Raw genomic sequence first — 17095 nt, forward strand, 5'->3', positions numbered from 1 at the left:
TGCTTAAAAGATTACCCTCTGATAGCAAAGTTGAAAACTTTGTTACAATTACTGCCTATTCTTCCATTCTTCCCTAATAGCCAGGGTTTTTATCATTATTGTTTTATTATTTGGTATCTTCCACTCTTACTCAGGCCTGCTTCCTTCTCCTCACCCCAATTAAGACTTCCATTCTCTAAAGAGTAGTCAATACTCAGCTCCCTGTCAATTTAGTCATACAATTAAAGTATTAAAACCAAATTATAAATAAAGCTTATGAATCCAACAAATCCTTAATTAGTCAGTATGTGGGGTATACTTCATGTGACTGGTGACAGTAGGAAGGGGAGTTAGAATTGTCTACATGTCTATTCTTACAACCAGACAAAGACCCAGGAACAGCCTGAAGAGCCTCTGAAGTGAGTCATATTGCCCTAAGATCACCTGCTATGACGAGAAGCCAACACGGGAAAAAGAGTTTTCTAAAGCAGAGCCAAAGTAAGGTGTGTGCATATATGTGTTTGTATGTATATTTCTGTGTATGAGTACACACAAACATGTCCTGATAAATATAAGAATAAAAGCAGAAATATTCATCTATTAGGCTTACATTACCATCTGGAAAAATTTGGGAATTACTGATCAGGGACTGGGATTATAAGAATTACATAATTGCCCATGTCTGTTTTGTTTGTTTCCTACAAAGGTGTTACCAGTGACTCTATATTTAAACCCAAAAGACCTAAGCGCTCATCTTTAAGAACAGCAAGAGGTTAAACTGGGCACTGTAGTCCATTCCATTGCCAGGCTTGGGGAGGAGAAGAATGGACCTCAACCAATTCAGTAGTAGTGGCAGCTACTAAAGGAATAAAGGGCAAAATAAATGTCAGAGGCTTTCTTCATGGAATCTGGTCTGGGTTTGAAAGGGATCTTTAGCCATCAAAAGATCTATGTAATTGCCAGAATCCTCCCCCTGCCCCCCACTTACTTAGTCTTACAGGATATATAAAACATGGAAAAATCTTCCAGCTTGGTCCACTAATATACTTAGGCTGACAAAAGCCCTTTATCTTCATTTGGTTCATTAAAACATAATCGATGCCTAAGGAATCAAGAGACATAGGCTTGTCAAGAATCTGATGGAGGCCATGGCCCTCTTCACAGAAAAGTACAAACGCAAGTTTTGTATAGAATTTCAGAGTTTTTGGATGCCTAGTTAAGGTATTTCTCTGCCTATGGAGAAGCAATGGGTCCACATAATAGACTGTAAAGGTTTCAAATTACTGATCCTCATAGGAAATGGAACCTCATGGATTCCCCCAGAAGAACCCCAGGACCTTTCAACACCTTTAGGTGATAGGTATTATTGTTATTGGTGTTCATTCCATTTCTGGTAATGATCTCCAATTCAGACTCAACAATATTGTCCAAGTACCTTTCATCCACACATAACAAAGAAAATTGCAAACAGAATTAGATGACATTTTTCTCCATGGCTCATGAGATCTTTGATGCCCAAAGAGATCTCTGATCCACATACTACCTCTATTGTTAGTTTCTTTCATTCATGATCCTAAACACTGATACTTTCCTATAGAAATGTTTTTATTTACTTAGTTTTCATTACTTTATAACTATCATACATATTTTGGATCCAACACACACAAGACATTTCATCAGCTTTAATACTGTCTCCTTGTCTCCTTCAGTAATGTGGACATGATATTATGAGAGTTTTCTTAGAATCTGCACAGTCATTCGCAACTCAGTAAGCTTCTCCCCCATTTTTAAGACAAGAAATAGTTGAGTTTTCCTATCACCATCACATTTATGTATTGGGTAGTTCTGCATTTGGTCCTTCTACCCTTGGTACTTCTGCATTTGGTAGGTCTGCATTTGGTAGTTTTTCCTCTCTATCACTTAAAGATGTCACTTCAGGCCTTGACCCTTCATCCTCAGTTGGTAATGCAGTAGTCACTGGACCAATCCCCAGCCTTGACCTCTCTGCAAGACTCGTAGTGACATTTTGATCAAGGGAAGGAGTATCGAAAGTTAGGTAGTTGAGGAAAGAGATGATCCCTAGGGGAAGAGAAGAATTTGAGGTGAGTTTCAATAGACACATGGCCTTTTGGCTTTTAAAATTCTTACTCATCTCTTAAATAACTCAGTTCCAAAGGCCTCTTTTCAGTGAAGCCAACCCTATTCTTCCCCAGCAGAGTTAATTTACCCTCCTGTGCTTTCATTCCATTATAGTATTTCTTACATGGTTAGGATAAAGCTTGAACCTCCTGGATTCAAATCATAATTACACTACTTCTGTGCAGTCTTAGGCAAATCACTCAATCTGTCAATGGCTCAGTTAGTAGTATAACAGGTTACTAATTCCAGGTTTTCAATTCCATACCATACTGCTTCTTGATGTATAAATATTCTAAATATAGGAACAGTCAGTGCTTCTATTTCTCCTAGAGTCTACCTCCCTTTCAAGAATTGATTTCCCCTTCCATCCTTATAGCATAAAGCAGGGGATTGACTCACCAGAAAACATGTTTAAGAAGACACTCCACCAGTTAACATAATAGGACCATAGGAGATTTGACTCCAGGGCTTCCCTGGCATGCCAGTTAACCTGTGCCAGAAATAGGATGAGGCAGAGGAGCAAGCAGATAGCTAGGACCAGAAGAAAAGATGTCACAACCCATCAGTGTCTTCAGTCTGCCTTGACTACCACCCAAACTCTTCTTCTGATTTAATGCCATATCTATGACAGGATCAAATTGGGGGAATAGACCAACATGGGAGAGAAAAAAAAGGGGCTTCTACCTCTCCCTTGGCATGTCACTTAAATTGTATTTTATACAATAAGACAGGGCAGGAGCTGGCTTAATGTAATACTGAAGAACAGAAAAGGGACAAGAGAAAAGATGAAAGACCCACAGAGAAACTTTGCTCTCTTGACAATTTTACCCTGGCATCACTCTGCAAGTCTATGTTTGTACCTGAGATGAAGCTGAGCATGGATACCTTCAGATCCAAGTTGGTAGTCACGTTTCCTTTTCTATGGAGACAAAAGCTGAAGAGCAAGCTAAGGCCAATGAGTATAGTGAGAACAGAGACAAGGAAGAAGGCCCTGGAATACTGAAGGTAATCTGCCAAGGAGAAGAAAGGAAAGATTCGGTTAGTCCAGTGGGGAACATCTCACAAGGAAAACAGATAGAGTCTTTGAGAAGGCAGTGAGGATTAGGAAGATAAACCTGAGCTTGCTATGTGGCATCCAGGGTACAAATAAGGATCTTCTTTCTCAGCAATTCATTGATACTGAAATCTCTTTACTAAAGATAATATACAAATAGTTGTGGGTATGTAAATATAATTGCAGCTGAATTTTTATGCCTATATCTTTAACTCCATTTTTCTAGTGAGTAAACTTCTATATATACCTAATCATATTGCTTTGGTTATACCCATATACATGGTCCCTAGTGTGTATGGAAGTGTGCAGCATAATATATTACCATTTAAAAATCTCTGTGAATGTCATGGTTGAAAAATTCTCTCGTCGACCATTTGATTTGCCTTTCTTTAATGGTTGAGGTTAAAATAGTTTGTCCTATGTTCATTAGACATTTTTCATTTCTGTTTACAAAAAAATTATTTACTCGAGTATTTATCTTTTTCCAATAATTTTGATGCATTTGCATATATTAAGGCTATTAATCTCTTATCTTTCATACTTGTTGCATATATTTTTTCTAGTTTTTCTTTTTCAGTTGAAGATGCTGTTGAATTGTCTGCCTAACTTTAATTTTAGTTTTTTTCCCAAGATCTTGCTTTAGGATCCCGCCCCATAGTTCTAAAAGCCCTAGCCGGTGGCCAAATAACTGATGCTCCACCTCAGGGTTGGGCCTAGATGCACCCCTCCCCACCCCTCCCAGCATCTAGGGCTCCTCCTTCTCTGAAAAGGAGAAATAAATGCCTTACTCTTGTATATTTTCTTTCACAATATCTGTTTCTTTGTGTAAATATAATGAAGAAACTGTTTAGTGTAGTTACGCCTTTCCTCTAATTCTTGGTTCTGATTGAAAAGTCATGATTTGGTATCTTCCAGCCCTCAAAGCTTATTTTTAAATATTTTGTGTTGTATTTTCATATTTAAATTCACATAAAATTTAACATTAATAATTTACTCCAAATACCTGGCATTTGTTATACTACATGTATGACATGCATTTAAGTTCTCTTCTGCTGTTAGCAAAAGAACAAGTTGACCTTGAAAGTTAAATCTGGCAGAGGATGAGACAGTTTGCTTTATCTCTCAGCTATAGTTAATCACTTCTTTTCTAATTCTGCAAGCCACATTGTCATACAAATCACATTATTTCACAGTATCAGCTTATAAATGACAAAAGAGTTCTTCCTAGAGAGTAAAGAGAAGTTTCTCTCATAATTTGGGAAAGAAAACACCCTGGGGTAGGAGGGAGAAAGAGAAAGGGTACACTGAGGACACCAAAGAAAAGGATGGCTATATTTACAAGTTGGCAGAGATCCATCCTGGACTTGGAAACGTGAGGGCCTAAAGATCTTGGAGGAAGAAAGATGAAAGCCAATGTGGCAGAAAGCTCTGGAACTGTGGGGTGCTGTGGCATTTAATTTAGTGGCACTCACAAGGTGGCTTGGGTGTGTTGGTCCAGCACAGCTCGTGGTGGCATGAGATCCAGAGTCCTGCGTAGAGCTCAAGACCATTCTTGATCACCAGGAACTGCACCCAGTTCAGTACAGACACACAGGTCAGCAGTAGGAGGCTAAAACCACAAAGGCTGCCACAGAACATTCGGATGTAGATATGTGTCTGATCCACATGCTCCTGCCGCCTCTCGGGTAGCATCGAGGCACTCGAATGTTTGTTGGTGGGGAGGGTAGGCTACAAGGATGAGGGAAATATTGCCTATCCAAAAAGATAACCCTTGATCCCCAAAGTCTCCTCCTCCACTCTATCTTGAGTATCCCCATGTGGGTTTGATTTGTGGTTATCTATCTCTACCGCTTCTATAAAAACAAAAGGATAATCTTTTCTCTATCTTTAGGATACTCTGACTAGGCTTCCTTTAAGTAAGTCCTCATCCTCCCATCTGACCTGTAGTCAGGTAGCTCCTCACCCTTTGGTATTCTCGGTTCCCCTTAAGTTTGGGAACCTTAGGATTGTGGAAGGTCAAGACTAATTGTTCCTCCCTCTCCATCTTGGCAGCCAGTTCACTTTCTAACTGCCACGGAATTTGTCTGAGCACCTCCTCACACGTGCTGGCAGAATCAAAAAGGGCCAGAACCTATGGCATCAATCCCATTTCTGTTTTATATTCCAGGTCTGGTCAGATCAGGGAGAAATCATTACATTTTAAGCATGTACTTGTATGTGTGATGATGCTCCTCCCTATCCTTTCTCTGACTCCTCACAACTCCTTTATTAAACAGATCCACAAATATTTTGTCAGCAGTTGCTGTGGGTCAGGATTCGTGTTAGCTCCTGGGACATAAAGATGAATAAGATACAGTTCCCTAATAGCAAATAAAAAAGTGTATCTCGGATGTCTCCAAGACTCGATAGCTTGTAGTTATAAATAAGATTATATACATGATCTCAATATACTGATGTGTGTGTGTGTGTGTATCATCAGTAGCCCAGAATTCATGATCTTGCCCCAGCTCTAAGTGAAAAGGCCCAAATGTATCTCAACAGGCTCATGAATCTGTCTATCAGCCATAGTCCTTCACACAGCATCTACCCTTTTCTTTCCTTCTTGCTCTGGTTCCCTTCCTTTAATGTCTTCTGCTCATGAAGACATTTATGGAGCTACCCCTCTCCCCCACCACTGCCACTGCTGATAGGGCACACTGCAAAAATGTCAGTTACAGCATTGGCTAGTAAACCAAGAGGCTATATTAGTCAATGCACTGAAAGCTACCATTCAAGAAACTGCAGCAGTGTTGGGTTATACACAGGAGTGAGGAGAATGCCTTTCCCTGGTTTCACAACCAGCAAAATTTATGTCCAAAGTATCCTAAAGTCCCCTTTTCTAACAATTCTCTCAGAGCTGGTGCTAACTCCTATCCCCACAAGGGCTTAAAAATCAACCTAAGATGCTGAACAGGTGCCATCCTGTTCCACAGTGTGAATGTCCATTCAGATAAATGCCCAGCTGGATCACCAGCTCTTGTTTTCCACAAATAGATAAACTTTGATTCCTAAGTTTGGGCTGAATCAGAACACTCTATCACATTTTGCTAGCATACTTATAATCCAAACCACCCCAACTTGAAACCTACTCTTTATTTCAGCTTGTGGGAACTACTGGCAGTTCAAAGTCCATGTTGTCCTCCTTCTGCAAAAGTGTCATTTGACTCTCTGTCTCTTCATACTTAGCCTAGTGTCTGGCATAAATAGTGTTTAATGTTGAATGAACGAGTGAGCAATACATTTTTTTTTGCAATACATTATTAAATAAAGACCAAAAGTTGATACAAAGGGCAGAATGGTTAACATTGTCAGAGGAAACTTGGGGAAGGTTTATTGGAAGAGGTGATATCTTAGCTGGATTTTAAAGGAATTTGCCAGGTAATTCGGGTAGAACATTTGAGGCAAAGAGAATATGTATGACTCAACACAGGAAGCTATGAAAAAACAGCATGAGGTTCTCAGGGCATTAGAAGCAGTGTGCTTCTGCTAGGAACAAAATCAAAGGTAAGGGTTGAAGATTACAGATATGAGCAAGCGCTAAATCATAAAAAGTCTTCTATGCCATGCTATGTGATTTGTTGTCAGGTTTCAATTGCTGGAATACTCTAGCTCTACTGGCATGATTATAGGAAAGATTTTTCTATCTGCAGCAAACTGGCTTGTACAGCATGACTATTATATATACATGTTGGCTAGAGAGCTAGATATAGATTTTGAATAGGCAGGCCTGCATTTCAATACTTATTTAGTCCCAACAGTTACTGGCTAGGTTCCTTTGGGAAATTTCCTCAAATTCAATGACTCTCAGTTTCTTCACTCTGACATTGGGATAATAATCATTCCCGTCTCATAGCAGTTTTGTGAAGATGAAATAAGATTATACACATAAGTCTCTTAATACAATACCTTAAGTACCCAATAAATTCTATTATTGATGGCTATTGTTATTATTGATAAATGTGTTATTTATATCAAGCAATTAATAAGTGCTCAGTAAATACTATCTATTTTAATTGTTTTTAATTGTCTTTCAAACTTTGTTTGAGCATGACCTTGGTACAGGCCATCCTGAGACAGATGAAATACTAATGTAAATGGAAAGGATGTGTCACCCTTTTCCCTTCCACTAGTGGCACTAAACAAGTACATTACTAAAGATGATTTTGTTGTAATGTGCAATAAAAGGTCATTTTTTGAATAGTGTCTGATTTGGTAAATGATACAACTTTCTAGCCATTAAAAGAACAGGTCAGTCATCATTCAACTCTCAGACCTACCAAAAGATAGGAAAGATGCTCTGGCCTGCTGGGAACTTGCTAGAGCCTGTGATACATATGACAAAACAAGCATTTATTCATACCTGGTCACTGTATATATTGCCATTCATCCACTTTAAAAAGCAATTTGGGGTCCCCTGCCTATGTGGGCATCAGTGCCCCCAGAGCCCATGGGCAAGCATGGTGGCTTCAGGAACTCATGGGGTCTGGGAGGAGCTAGGCGGCCCAGGGAAGATGGAAAGCAAAGTCCCCCATGCATAGGACTGAGAAGAAAACGTGGATGGGAAACTGCTGTCAAAAGACATGGTCTGACTAAAAGATAGCTTATGAAAATCATTGAAGGAGAAAAAAAATTGGATGACAAGGCATATCATGACATTTAGGAACTAAAAAATTATGCTGAAAACACACAAGACTCTATTTAACTCTAGAAACGTTAGGTATAATGGATCACAAGTCATACTGGAAACGGAAGAGGCATTGTGTCCCATGCTCAAGAACATGCCCTATCATGGTGGCAGAAGAAGGGTGTTCCTTCCCTTGGATATTTGTATATTTGACATATACAGCACAAGGTGTTTCACAAGAGGATTTCCTACAGAAGAACCAAGATTAAAATGTGAGAGAACTAATATATGTCATTGCTAGCTAGGCACACTTGCACTTCAGCTTGCTAGGTCCTTCCACAAAAGTGTTCTTATGAAGGCATTTTCTGCTTCTCTTCAGGTTGCTCTGGAGGACTATTTAAAGAAAATTCAACCAGTTGATTTTGATATATTCCACCCACATTTATAGGAGAAGAACACATTACTGCCATTATCTTTGTATATTCAGTCATGGAGAAAAAGATATTAAAATAATTTCATGGCACTGGAAAAAAAGCAATTAGTTTAGAAGAAAACATGGAGCAAGATCTTTGTAACCTTGAAGTAGGCCAAAATTATTTTTTAACCAGGACTTCTGTCCACCAGAAGATACCAATTGAGAGAGTAAAAAGGCAATCAGTGGAGTAAGATATTTGTAATACATGTATCTAACAAAGGATTTGTAGCAAGAATACATAAAGAACTCTTAGAAAAATGAGTAAAGTGTCAATATATCCACCAAAAGATATGTATTACAATGCTCATAGCAGGGCTTTTTATAATAATCTCAAACTTTAAACTACCTAGTTTCCCATCAACAATGAATGGAAAATTGTGGTACATTCATACAATACTATACAGCAATATGAATAATCTGCAAGCACACAAGCAATATGGATAAATCTCATAAATATAATGCTAAGCAAAAAAGACAAACACAAAAAGAGTACATATACATGGTTCCATTCACATGACATACAAAACAGGCAAAACTAATCTGTATTGGCAGAAGTCAGAAATATCCACAGAAGGAAGATGACTAAGGATTAGAATGAGACATACGACATGCTTTTGAGGTGCTGGAAGTGTTCTATTTCTTGACATGGGCACTGATTACCAGAGTTCTAGGTGTATATTATACTTTAATAAAGAGTTAAAAGACTATCTTAAATATATAAATCAAGAATCTTAAAAATGTATCTTTTGTCTCAGTAATTTCATCTCTAGGAATCTATAAAATCAATATTATTACAGCTTATTTATGTAACCTCTTATCTACTAGGAATTGTGGTAGGTGCTTTATATACATTAACTTGCTTTTGTGAATCAAATTTTTCCATTTCATTTCCTCATTTGTTATTGCTAACATATAAACTATTTTTTCTATGTATTTTTTTTATCTATTTGATTAACTATTGCTTTTTGTTTCATCTGTATATTCATTTTCATGTTAAAGAAGTCTCCTACCATTTCTGTTTTATCGGAATTTTAAATTTAGAATGGTTGTATAAAGTACTTTTTAACAAATATGGGCTTTTTAGAATATGGGCTTTCTCTTTTAATCTATTTAATATAAACATTGCCTAAATACATTTCCAAATGTTCACTTAATTTTGCATTTCTCTCATGAAATATGATTGGACAAGATACATTATTCTTCTGATGTATTGCTAGGCGTATTTGTTTTTAGAGTTGACCAAAGAAATATTTAGAATTTTAAAAAATATATCCACATATTTAATTTTTTCCCAGTTTTAATATATTATGGTCAAAGACTATATCCTATAGTAATTCTACTTTTTGCTTCTCATCACAAGAAAAAAGAATTTTGTAACTGTGTATGGTGATGGGTGTCAACTGGACTATTACGGTGATTATTTTGTAATACGTACAAGCGTTAAATCATTATATTTTGCACCTGAAACTAATATGTTATATATCAGTTATACCCCAATAAAAATTTGTTTAATTCTACTTTTTGGGATTTAGATATATTTGTCTTTTTGCCAGCTTTTCTCTATGTCCTATGGACATTTTAAAATAATGACTAAGATATAAAGTTTTAAATATATTTATGTAGGATATAGGTTCTAAATCTACTATATTTAAATTATTAATGCCATTATGCAAGATTTTCTTATTTATTTTTTCTGCACTTGATGAAATATTCTCAGAAAAATGTTAATATTTCTCACTATGGATGTAATTTTTTATTTTCTCTTATATTTCTTCTGATTTTTGCTTTATATATATTTGTTTCTTGGTTGTTAGGTGGACAATGGTTCATAATATGTATGCTCTTTATGAATTGTACCTTTTACCTTTAAAAATATTCACTTTTGTTCTACTCAATTTTTTTGCCTTGGGTTCTGTCAAATGTTAATAAATGCTCCCCTTGCTCTCTTTTTGTTTGCATCCTCCTGGTATATCTTTGTTATACCATTCTTTTACTGTCATCATTTCGATACCATTTTAAATGTCTCATAACAACATTTAGACTGCTTTTTGCTCAATCTGAGAGTCTTTGTCTTTTAAGGGGGGAATTTAACCTATTCATATATAGTGCAATAGTTCAAATAAATTGGGCTTATTCCTATCCTATTCTTTGTAGTTTCAGTTAATTACATATTCTTGCTGTTGCCTCCCCTCTCCCTCTTATTTTTCCACAATGGTCCCGTTTTCTTTGGTCTTTTTCTTTTTCTATAATGATATGTATTGTTTCCATCTTGCTAGAGCTTATCTATTGATTTTATTAGATACATCTTTTTAAAAATTAATTTCAAGGCATCAACAGTAACAATGAAAATATACTACTAATGTTGAAGGAGAGTAATGAAATGGATATTTTCACACATTACTGGTGAGAATGTAAATTTTTATCACACATTTCTAAGTGTTTACAATAACAGGGTGAGGAAAGTTGCTCTGGTTACATGGTTTAAGCCAAGGAGGGCTTTGGGCTGTGGTCAGTCTCATCCAAGCTACAAAACTAAAGGCTGAAATTTCCAAGTGAAAAACAAGATATTAATAGTGAGAAAAGTTGAAAATAGATGCCGTCATGCAATTGATATCCTCTACAATGGTCACTGTAGTATTGTTTATAACTGAGAAAGTTTGAAAGCAACCTAAATGTGCATTCATAGGGAATTGGGTAAATAAATGACGGAACATCCCCCACTCTCCCAGCTCTCTATGTAATGTTGGGCAAGTTATTTAACCTCTGAATTCTGATTTCCTTATCTACAAGATGGAAATAATAACCTGTATCAATCATAAATATATTGTGAGGCTTAAACAAATTAACATATGTAGAGCCCTTATAATAGTGTCTGGTATGTGATAAGTGCACAATAAATGTTAACTATCATTATTGTTATTATTTATTATTCAGCTTTTAAAAACAGAATGTTATGGGGTGTGGGAGGAGAACTAGGAGAAAGGTGGTCAAAAGGCACCAACTTACAGTATAAGATAAACAAGTACTAGGGATATAATTTACAACATGATAGCAATAGCTAACACTGCTGCACAATGTACATAAAGGTGTTAAAAGACGAAATCCTAAGAGTTCTGATTACAAGAAAGAAATACACACACACACACACACACACACACACTTGTGTATCTTATATGAGATGGATGTTAACTAAACTTATGGTAATCATTTCACGATATATGTCAAATAATTATGCTGTACAACCTAAACCTATGTGAACAGTATTTCTATAAAACTGGGGGAAAGCAGAACATCAACTCTTTTACATAATATAGTTAACTGAAATATTTGCAGAAGTCATTATTTTATGCTTTAATTTTTTGTTGACAATTATGGATGTGTGCATATTGAAAATGGTAATACACAGAAATGACCATACATACTATGTCGTAAACATACCTGCATAAAAATACGTGTTAAAGCGCCAGTAGTCTTTATCTTTCTGGGTTTTATGTGATCCCTTAGCACGGGAAAGGGCTCAAAAGTGTGAAGTAAGCTCAGGGAAGGGTGTAAGTATCAAGGACTGTGTCAAAATTTCTTGTAAGCCCAGCAGATCGGGAGCTTGGGACATAAAGGTAGAAAAGAAATTATTCTGAGAAACAAAGTTGTAATTCCTGTATAGCCAAGTTTGCGGACTGAACATCATACCTTCTACACACAAAATTATGTTCTTTGAATTTTTAAAAACAAATATGTGTTGCTTTTATAATAAAGAAATGGTAGTCATTGCTTCCCCACATATTCCCTTCTAAGGGAATTCATTCCCTCACTAGCACCTGTTCCATCTCTTCTTAGCTGAGTCAATCATTCTTTCTCTGGAGAATTGAAACTGGAATACTGAGGGAATAAATTAGGAAGAGCAAGAGAATGAAGCTTATATAAGGGTGAGGATGAGAGAGAATGGATTTTGAGAGACTAAGGCATAACCTTAAATCCTAATAGATATTCCAGGCCATTTGACCTTGGCTATAATTAGCTTCTTATGTCTAGATGTTTTTGAAGATGATAAACACCCCACTCTTGAGTTGGTTGGGTTTCTCTTCCTGGAAACTAAAAGTTATCTGACAAGAATATCAAGTGTTAAACTTTTTGTACCTAGAACACGAAGAATTTTTTAAATTTCTAAAGCATTCTTATATTACATATTGTCACTCAAAGTAATGAGAAGGATCACTGTTTCTTTGACCTTTGTCTCCATGGTTAGAGCTCTAATTATCTCATAATTACTGGTGTGTTCACTTATTGGCTCCAAACAATTCTTTATTGTACTGGCCCTCTGCCCCCATCTGGCTAATGTGGATTCAAGGAAGGTTAATGGATTTTAATATTTTCCTAAGCAAAATTTCTTTAGAAGATTAGTCAGCTACTGCCAAGAGAGAAAAGCATTGGCTAAATACAGTGACTTTTAGATTACTTGCACCATTACTTCTTTCTAGTTCTTAAGTTAATTGGAAGTTTGCCATGCACATTCAAATTCAATGATCATTACTTCCTAGAATAAGTCAGTGAGCTAAGAACAGGATATAGGTACACTGGGTCCCACCATTAAACTGCATTCAATCTCAGAGACCAGCTGACTGCAGGCATTTCCAGAGGCATAATCCAGTGAGTTAGAAACACCCCTGGTCAGGAAGGCCACCCATATGTGGTCTATTCCCAGCTTTACCTCTCTTGGGCTATATTCACACTTGGTTGAATAATTTCAGTGTAAAACTCTATTGGTGTGCCTACTACATGCAAAGCAATGTACTATATGTAGCAAGGAATGGACTTAGTCATTTGACAAGCATTTATCCAACACCCACTATGTACCTGGCACTGTGCTTGGTGCTGGAAGTATCACTATAAATAAAATCCTAATCTTGAGGGAAAGCACTTCACTTCCCTGATTCTCATTCTTTTATCTGAAACAAAAGAAGTGAACTAGATAATTTCTAAGATCACATCTAGGTCTATACTTTTATGATTCTCAAAAATTTCCACTAGATCTTTGTACTCTTTTAGAGGGGGTTGTTTTGTTATTGTTATTTTAGTTCAAGCAGAAGTTTACAATAGAGGATTAAACAAAGTTTTCAAACATACATTACAAACATATATTGGTTTGAGTTCAGTAGTACTATGCTTCTCCCTACATCTTTGTTAGAGGTTAATTCTTTCTTTATGAAATTGTTTGGATGCACGATCTTTATTCAGAATAGGAGGAGGCCAGGAGCAGAATCTTCAAACCATTGAATTCTGACCAACTGCCTAATATGCTATAACCCTGCCAGGTGTCTATGGGAGAGACACAGTGAGGACACTCTAGGCCAAGGAGCACTATAGCTAGGGCCTTGACCCAGCTCTCTAATGAAAACTCTACATGGGTGAGCCAGATATCACCACCCTGGGTGCCACAGGGGCTCCTTCTGCCTAGATCACATTGTCCCAGGCCTCCTTCTTCTGGACATCTCCTGCCTCCTCTCCCCAGTTCTCTCCCAAGTGGGAGGAAGCCCCAGGGCATTTTCTGGGATACCCACATAGGTGACAAATTCTAAAGGGGGTAACCAATCCCAACAGGAAGAAAAGGAATCCAAGAGAAAGATCCCAAAGTCATTGCCAACGGAAGTAAGACATTTTAACCAGTGCTTTTAGCACCAAGAGGTCCACCTGTAGCATTAGTGAAATTGGACATTTTGGAAAACTCTGTCACAGGAATATGCCACCAATGTTTCCTGAAGCCAAATGTTAACAGATGGCCAAAGTACATAAAATGTTGAAGGGCTCTGTACACTAGGGTCCGTGGAGGCTGTAGCCTATTAGTCAAGTGTGGAAGACCCAGGCAGGAGAATGGGAGGAAGGCAAGGAGTGAGTGGTAAATCTTTCAGGGCCAAATGGGGAATTCTAGTGGGCAACAATTCAGGGTCTGACTCATTTTCTATATAAGACTTACTTATATACTCAGATTAAGGTTTCGTTGATGTCCCACATCCCTTAAGGAGTTTCAGATTATTTCTGTGGGTCTGACGATCATGAGCATTTAAAACCATTAAGGCTATAGGCCTATTAAGGTTTAAAAGAGCAGACTAGAGTCAAGGTAATCTTAGTCCAGAGCGGCCATCAGGATGCCTGGAGCAAGATGTAGTTTAAGCAAAAGGAATCCCTATTAAAAGGGCCTTAAACAACATATAACTGTCTTATAAATGTATAATTTTTTTTTCGGTCTAAAAAATCCCAATATCAGAGGCCCTGGAGTGATGATATAACCCTGGATAGGATTTCCGATGTTTTCTATAAGTTTATCTGACTTAGATGTAAGCTTAAAGTGGGCAAGAGCCTTAAACAGCTCCTATAGTAAAGGGGATACTAGCATTATTTTTATCAGTATTTCTTTTCATGTACAATTGATTCTAGATAAATAGAATTGCCCACTTTCCTGGTATCACTCCAGATTCTTCAGAAATCTCTGCCTAGATTCATTTGCCATTTCATTCTATTCATTCAAAAGGTTCATTGTCTGTGTGCCAGACACTGTTCTAGGACCTGTGGATCCTCAAGTGAACAAGTTAGAGTTTTCCTTCTGATTTGTAGTTCTTCTCCATAGACTGTTCTTTTCCTCCACAAATTGAAATTCTGACTGTCTTTAAAACTATAATACAAATGCTTCCTCATTCATGCAGTCATTCAACAGATACTTGTGGAACTTTACTGTGTAGAGTCTGGTTCAGGCAATAAGGATAGAACTGTGAAACAAAATACCACTCATTCAGCATGTAGTCTGTGGAGGATATGGACAAGTAAAGAGGCTAAATGAGGGTGCTATAAAGCAGCACCCAAAATGAGGTGACATCGAAGTGCTTTTCAATGTTTCTCACATCACAGCACACTTAGGAGTTTGCTCTTGGCTGAAGGTTATTGGCCAGGATGTCTAGCTGCCCCAGGCTCTGCCTGGCCACCCTAAGGATTGAGGGGATCACTGTGTCAGCATGCCTGTACTCCACTCACAGCATACTTGTTGGTCTGGTTTAGGCTAAGATCTGAAGTAGATGCTAACTAGGAGAAGAGTTATTCAGGGCTCTTTAGTCGTTCATTTAACAAGTCTTTATTGAGCATCTACTATGTGCTAGACACTGTGTCAGGGGCTAGGAATAAAACAACATAGAATTTGTCCTTAAGGAGTTTTACTCTAGTGGAGAAGACAGACTAATGGACAGGCAATTATACAGTACTATGAGATAAGTGTCCTGATGAAGATAAGCTCAAAGGGTTATGTGATATACCCAAGTTTGAGAAATCAGAGATTTACAGGGTGGTAAAATATAAGTTTAGACCTTCAGGTAGGTGGTAGGAGTGGAAATGGGAGGTGGGAAAGGCATTCCAGGGAGAAAGGACCATAGTATAAGTGGGATAATCATGGCATATCTCCTCTTGCTGTCCCACAAACCCTACACTCAGTATCCCATCTTCTTTCACACCTCTGTGTTTCGTCTGTGCTCTCCTGCTCCAACTGGCTAACTCAAGCTTTGGGAGCCTGCTCAAAAGTCATCTCGTGAAAAATTTCCCTAGGCAAAATTAGTCATTCCCTCCTCTCTGCATCTACGGCGATAACTCCATTTTATGAACCAAAAATCTGGACACATTGTCTGACAGTGATTTTTTTTTCTAATATGTAAACTAATTTATTAGAAGATATAAATATGGGAATTAAATGTTTTATTCATTTACTAAGCTGTCTTCAATTAAAAAATAGAGAAAACCAAATATTAAATTCTGTCATTATTTTTGTTATCCTTGTCCCTCAAAATTGATGGTAGTTATGTATATACTAACTTAAAGAATTCATATTGTTAAATTTTATTTTTAAACTTTGCTACTATCTCTATGTGAGTCTCTGAACATTTATTTGGGTTATGATGATTTTTTAAACTTTTAATGGTCATTCATTACTTTTCTGATTATACTGGTCAGAGAGAAGAAATTTGGAATAGTATGTTTGGAATATTCTCTCATCAAGAATCTCTAAGAATTTTCATTAGTAATCTGTACAATTTCTTTACTCAGGTCCAGCTTCTTCATTTTGTGACTTAAGTGAATGACTCCTCTCTCGTGGTACAGTTTGCGAAGTTTTGCAAGGGGGCGGTTAACTAGATTATCAAGCATCAAGAGAGGAGCCCACACCGGAAGCAGAAACTGAGATACGTTAAGTTCGCTCTGAAACACATTTTTTTTTCCAGCCACAAGTAGATCACATTTTTGTGATCTTGTGACACCCCCCCCCCCAGGGGAGTCGTTAGGACTACCTAATCGCAGCCCCTTTCCGCCCGCACAGCATTTCACATCACAACGACCTGTGGTTTTAACCCTCTTTTCTGCTTCTGAAGTTCCTAGGGCCTGGGACGTCTTTTAACCCGCAACAGGCAAGCCTTGCGAACTCTTATTCCTCGTTCAGGATTCAGCCTAGAAGTCCCCCACTATGGGGACTTTCCTTACCCGCCCCCCACTTGGCGCCTTCCACAGTTAGGTGCTCTTATAGTTCTGCGATGGCAGGCATGGCATCTGTGGTGTCCACCCACTTCTGCGCCACCGGGCCGACGAGCCACCTGCACCAGAGCCTTCGCCCATGCTCAGCACCCTCGATTCCATCCCGGAACAGCTCCGGGTTCACGCCGGATGAGGAGGGGCACAGAGTCTGTGCTCCCGGGTAGTGGGCGCAGGGTCACGTCCGGTCACGTGACACACCAGTTATCACGCGGGTGCCGCTCACCTGACC

General features: G+C 37.9%; 1 protein-coding gene and 1 pseudogene across 1 annotated transcript; one reads left to right on the forward strand and one right to left on the reverse strand.

The window, feature by feature from the left end:
* Positions 1 to 1514: 1514 nt before the first annotated feature.
* On the reverse strand, positions 1515 to 6290 carry TMEM202 (transmembrane protein 202). Its single transcript, XM_016126986.2, has 5 exons — positions 5136 to 6290; positions 4645 to 4900; positions 2979 to 3128; positions 2518 to 2649; positions 1515 to 2058 (listed from the first exon to the last, which is right to left on the reverse strand). The coding sequence occupies exons 1-5, from the start codon at positions 5214 to 5216 to the stop codon at positions 1808 to 1810; spliced, it is 870 nt and encodes a 289-aa protein (XP_015982472.2). The 5' UTR covers positions 5217 to 6290; the 3' UTR covers positions 1515 to 1807.
* A 1488-nt stretch (positions 6291 to 7778) lies between these two features.
* Positions 7779 to 8343, forward strand: LOC118615058 (annotated as a pseudogene).
* The last annotated feature ends 8752 nt before the right edge of the window (positions 8344 to 17095 follow it).

This window comes from Rousettus aegyptiacus, unplaced genomic scaffold (assembly GCF_014176215.1).
Source record: "Rousettus aegyptiacus isolate mRouAeg1 unplaced genomic scaffold, mRouAeg1.p scaffold_m13_p_3, whole genome shotgun sequence".
NCBI lineage: Eukaryota > Metazoa > Chordata > Mammalia > Chiroptera > Pteropodidae > Rousettus > Rousettus aegyptiacus.